A 5,681-nucleotide genomic window follows, 5' to 3' on the forward strand; every position below is an offset into this window, starting at 1 on the left:
TGTTCCTGGTCTGGGTTGCAGTACAGTCTCTCCAGCTGCTCCTGGGAATCGTCTGCTATGCTCTGCCATGTCTGAGTGTTGCTCCTGCGGATCTGCCAGTGGTAGGGCAGCACGGTGTGGTGGTGGGCACAGTCGTTCCCAAAAACACACCGTCCCTGGAGGAAATCCACACAAATGTCTACAGAGTCCGACTGGTGCGTGTGATACTGGAGCTGAGTGAGTAGCTCAAACACTAGGTCCAGGGAGGCCTCTTCGCTTTTATTCTGGAACAGCACCCCTTTGTCTGGCTGCAGGAGCTGGGAGCGGGGATCCTGGATTGCAGAGGAGTCTTTCACTGAAACACTTTTAGCGCCAGAGGTTAGGAGGTCTTTGCTTTTGATGATGCTCCCCTCCTGGTGAGGAACCTGGGGTGTGACTATGGGAGGTATATCCCTCTCTGAGGGTGGGATTGTCTCCGTGCTCTCAGCAGCTCGGAGGCCAGCTTTCAGCTGGGGTCGCTCCGTTTCCTCTAGCTCCGCAGTAGTATTGGCTATCTCCACGTCGACGTCCCGGCTCATCAACCCCTGGACTCCGGTTGCAGCCGCTGCATTCTCGGCGGCTCCCGGGTCTTTGAGACACACCTGCCCCACGCAGCTCTGCTTCACCACCGCCGCCGCGCACAGGGTGCCCGGAGTTCTGCCCGGCTGGCTGCGGGGAACAAACACCCCATCCCCGGACACCAGAGTATCCGTGCTCAATAAACTAGTCAGTATCGGATCCAGGGAGCGTTGGAGGCATTTGTGGTCCAATTTCCTCTGTTTCTTCCTGAAATAGGGTTTCACTAGAGGTATTTTGTCCGAAAGCCCAACGATCGGCTGCTCCGTGAAATCTTCCGCTTCGTCCATATTTAAACTCACATCCAGCGAGATTGCAGTCGGCACACGTTCTGCGGATTTCTGGAGAATGTGCAAAGTTTTACCCATGTCCTCCTGCTAAGCCCGGACGATCCTGGAAGAGAAAGAGAGAATGAGGTAGTCATCAAAGATAACAGCCGTAATCCTGTAATCTCAGTTTCCAAGGTGAAGTCATCGCAGAGATTAATATGCTGCTTGGGCGAGCTATTATGCCAAACACTCCCTGGCTTTCCTTTCCTGGGAAGGAAAACCTCCGCCGCCTGTATGCTGAATCGAAACCCCCTCTGTCTACGGAAAGTGATCCCAGATTGACCCCGCACATTAAAAACAGGAACAACACCGCAGCAGCCGCATAACACATCAGTCCCTCTAAACAGCCTGTTACACCGATTCTCGTTGGGGAAGCAGGAAAGGTTGGCCGATCGAAGCGGAAAAATATTACCTAATCCCGCTGCAGGGAAGTTGAGCCTCAGATTAATCATGTCAAACGAGAACACGTCCCCTTTTTTCCCCGTTAAGTCCTTTTGCTCTCCGGCTAACGTCATGCCTGCAAATTACAGCTGCGTATCCGCACAGGAGCGATAAAATCAGGAGTGTAACAAAACCCCCACTCAGCCTCCCCCGGGACTATATTTTGATCACGGGAGTCCGATACGCGGGCCCTGCCGACTACGTGCCGCTTTACATCACTGCCCGAGCAAGTTCGCACGTAGGCTCCAGCTGACACAGCCACACACACACACACACACACACACACACAGGGCAGGCAGCTACTGCAGCGCAGAAAACAACACAAAACACCGAGGAGATTTTACTCCACAGGCCGAAAAGCAACTTTCGTTCCGGTGAAGAACTATCAGATTTTACAAGCGCAAGGATAACAAAAAAAAAGGGGGAATGAGGGAGAAATGGTTATAAGAGAAGCACTGCTGCTGCTATTTAAATTCCCCATTAACTAGCTTCCCCAAAGACGATACTTCTTTATTCTCCGAGGCTAAAACGAATAATACGCTACCTGCGCGACAAAGTCCACCCCTCTTCCCCCGTTTGCGGCACTCTTTCGTGGTCAAAATCCATTGTGTACATCGGGCGAAGCTCCAGATCCAGTCCGGATAAAACAAGCTAGTACCAGAAGTAGTATCCGTGCCCAGACCTGGGTCGCTGGTATCCCCCTGCTGTTTCCCTCGTCGCTCTCATGCTCTGTCTTTCATCTCCTCTCTTTGTATCCAGGACAGGACAGAAAAGGCGCAGAAGTGAGCTCAGCCGCAGCGTTGGACGATCTGCCTGGCTGCCCCGGCTCCGCACCGCTAGGCTCCGCCCCCTAACCTGCCGGGGGCGGAGCTTCGCTTCAACCGCACGTACACAGAGTCGTCTGGTGGCCGCAGATAGAAGCTGCAAACAGTGTGTGTGTGGGGGGCTTTTAATTCCAATGTCATAATGCAGCAAGTTATAAACGATTAAAAATGCACATTTGTACGTGTCTTGGCGAAAAATACATCTGGGAATATATGTACTGTGTATAAAGGCAGCCCTGTACTATTGTAGTAAAGGGATGTCAAATCCAGGCCTCAAGAAGCAGTATCCTGCAACTTTCAGATGTGTCTCTGCTGTAACACACATGAATCAGATAATGAGGTCGCTAGCAGGACTATGGAGAACTTGACTGGACACTGAGGAGACGATTCAGTCTTTTGATTAAGGTGTGAATCCAGGGAGACGTTTGAAAGTTGCAGGACACGGCCGAATTTGAGGACCCCTGTTCTAGTGCATTGGTTCCCAACCCTAGTCCTCCTCAGACCTTTTTTTTATTTTCTTCTCTGATGGCTTTTAGCTAAACCACACCTTACCACACCTTAAATGTGGCCTTAAAGGATGCTAAAAAAAAAACCAAACATATTCTTTTAATAAACAATCCAATCTGAGATAATTTATAAAAGCTGGAGAACTATAAGATATTAAACTTCTGTGAAATATTTCAATGGAATTTAATCTTATTTTCCATTAATAAAGAATGTTAATCAGCTGAACTCTTTCATTTCTATATGTCTGATAGCATAGTTTCATCTTCTCCATAGTCACATATACTTGTATATGTGATTATGAATGAGGTACTATTCATGGTTCCCAAGCTCTTCTGTTCTGCTGTTTTACATGTCTCCTTCCTCCCACACACCTGACTTAAATAAGTAGATGATTAACAGGCTTCAGCAGCATCAGATGGCCTGCAGAGGAGGTCATGAAATCATTTCTATCAGGTGTGCTGGAACAGAGACATATCTAAAACATGTAGGGCCTGAGGGTACGGTTGGGAACCACTGTTCTAGTGCATCCCAAATATTTGAATGTTGTATAGATGTGAAATATTTCTTTTCATTTTGTATAGATTTATTACACATAGAATGAAAATATTTCAAGTTTTTATTTTTTTGCAGTTTTAATGATTATAATTTGTGACAACAGTGCAGGGCCCCTATTTTTTTTAGGAGAGTCTCAAAAAATTGTTCCTTTTAGTTTCTTTTAATAAATGCATGTTTTGCAAACATTGTATTCCATATAGAATGCATAGGCCAATATTAGGTGAGTTGTAATAATATTATTGGGATTCTTATGACGAAAAACAATATTCAGGTATTTGAAATTTATAAAGTTACGGTTGATTTAAATATGGACCTGTTGAACAGGGGAAATATTAAACCTACCGAACATGTTTTCATACATGTAGTTTGCATTAGTAAAATATTTTTTCTTTAAAACATAGGGCACCAAAGCTGGCTCCAGCCTGTGTGTCCAAATCCTTGTAAATCCAGCCCTAACTATGACTTGCAGGTAAAGAAAACCCAAATTCTATATCTCAGAAATTAGAATATCACATTAGACCATTTTAAAAATTGTCCTTTTAAGCACAAATGTCTTGCTTCTGAAACACATGTTCATTTTTATGCACTCAATGCTTAGTTGGGTCAATAGTCTGTGCCTCTTCACTCTTCCTCCAGACCCCAAGACCTTGATTTTCAAATGAAATGCCGTATTGACCGTCATCTGAAAACAGGACTCTAGACCATCGCACAACAGTCCAGTTCTTTTTCTTTTTAAACCAGGTAAGACGTCTCTGATGTTGTGTCTCATTAAGGAGACAAAGGATCTAATATGCTCCATAAAGACAGATAAAATCTCTCTTGCCTTCCATCTTGTTAAGCTGACTTTAAAATCTATAAATGCTATTTTTAAAACATTAACCTCAGTTAATACTGGAGACCAGACAATGCCTATTGAGTACTGTCTCATAGAGCAAACACTGCATTGCACTAAAGATAATGTTGTGCAAAGTGTCATGAAAACCAAACAAGCTTACTGAGCTCTTATTAACCTTCTAATAAAAAAAAACTCTGTATGGGTTTCATAATGTTTCTTAAAAGGAGGTGAAACTCCAGAGAAACTATTTGAATGCTTTATTACTCAAGAGTCCTTTTGCATGAAAGCAAACATGAAACCTATTAATCTAAGCAAACTGGATATTATTGATTAAGAGTTTCAGAAACCTAATATTGTTTCAGTGCAGCTGATCTGCCTAGTTTCCATAAGGGAGTGAACTGGTTACTGTGTGAGTCAGCCTTTCTCGCCTGCTTGTTTTACCAGAAGTAGTTTTTTAGGAACCTGCTGTGCTGCACCGGCTTCCGGCCGCAGTTTCATCTTTTGAGCGTGCTCAACAGTTTTTAGTTTCTGAAAACTGGACTTTTCAAACAGCGTTGGTATGCAATTATAAAATCCTAACCATTTTTGCCAAGAAAAAAAAAACAAAACAAAACAAACAAAAAAAACACAACTTTTTTTGTCTAAAGAATGTTACAAGGAATTGATGATCAGTGCGTTGGATAACAAGAGATATCATATGCATTGCACCGTTTGCAGGAATAATGGGTTCCTTGATTTAGCAGTTTCTCAAACTTTCCTTTTATTGCTGACCTTAGATGCCAGGAAATTTAAGACATCTTATCCGTCCTCTTCAGGATCCCTGTGTGACTCATTTTGCAGGAAATTGACAACACCTTTTTGACAAACAGTGAACTCAACAAAGCAGTTCCAGCGAGGCTCATTTACTGGTACCTTCCACGTTCGCTGCTGAAAACACTTGGCTGCTGACGTATGCGAGAGTAATTGCCTGATTGCATACCGATGAATGGTGAGCATTCCTCCCGGCCTGACAAGCAAAACGAAGTCCTATTGTTCAAGTCATGACTAGCTTCAGAGGACGCCCTTTAAAAAGGGAGACCTGTCTGCCAAATCCGGCTAGTTTGTTGTCTCACTAAAGGCTGTACGGGATGGCAGCACATGAAACAACAAGTACTGCAAAGATCCTTTAATCCATGTGAGAAGGAGTGCCCTAATTAAAGCTGGTACAAAGCCGTAACCCAACGAAACATTACAAGACTATTATATCATTAGAGATGAAACAAGGAATGTAATGTGCTTTAGAGATCTGGGAGCATAATGAAAAGATCTATTTGCCAAAGCTCAGTTATGCACACACTTTTACAATCTTTCTCTTGCTCAGGCACTTGCATTCGGGCTAAACCGGTCTCTGCAGGTAAAGCTCTTGCTTCCTGTTTCTTTTATTTTTTTATTTTTATTTTTTTAAGAAAAAGGAGGTGAAAGGTCAGGAAAGGCATGTGAGAGTGATCACATTCAGAAATACAAACCTGGGTATTGTTTTATTTAGAAAGTCAAACTATTTGACTGTGAAGAACTTCAAAAGTTTTGTTTGAGTCTTATCAGTTTATATGTCAGAAT

The 5,681-nt window shown here is 43.7% G+C and overlaps 1 protein-coding gene across 1 annotated transcript; it reads right to left on the bottom strand.

The window, feature by feature from the left end:
- Positions 1 to 5: 5 nt before the first annotated feature.
- On the bottom strand, positions 6 to 1,854 carry tiparp (TCDD-inducible poly(ADP-ribose) polymerase; the record flags this gene model as incomplete). The annotated part of the gene is made up of 2 exons (XM_016662336.1): positions 1,336 to 1,854; positions 6 to 987 (listed from the first exon to the last, which is right to left on the bottom strand). A coding segment is annotated over exon 2 (957 nt), but the record flags the coding sequence as incomplete, so codon positions are not given.
- Positions 1,855 to 5,681: the final 3,827 nt, after the last annotated feature.

Source organism: Poecilia formosa, unplaced genomic scaffold, assembly GCF_000485575.1.
Source record: "Poecilia formosa unplaced genomic scaffold, Poecilia_formosa-5.1.2 Scaffold369, whole genome shotgun sequence".
Lineage (NCBI taxonomy): Eukaryota > Metazoa > Chordata > Actinopteri > Cyprinodontiformes > Poeciliidae > Poecilia > Poecilia formosa.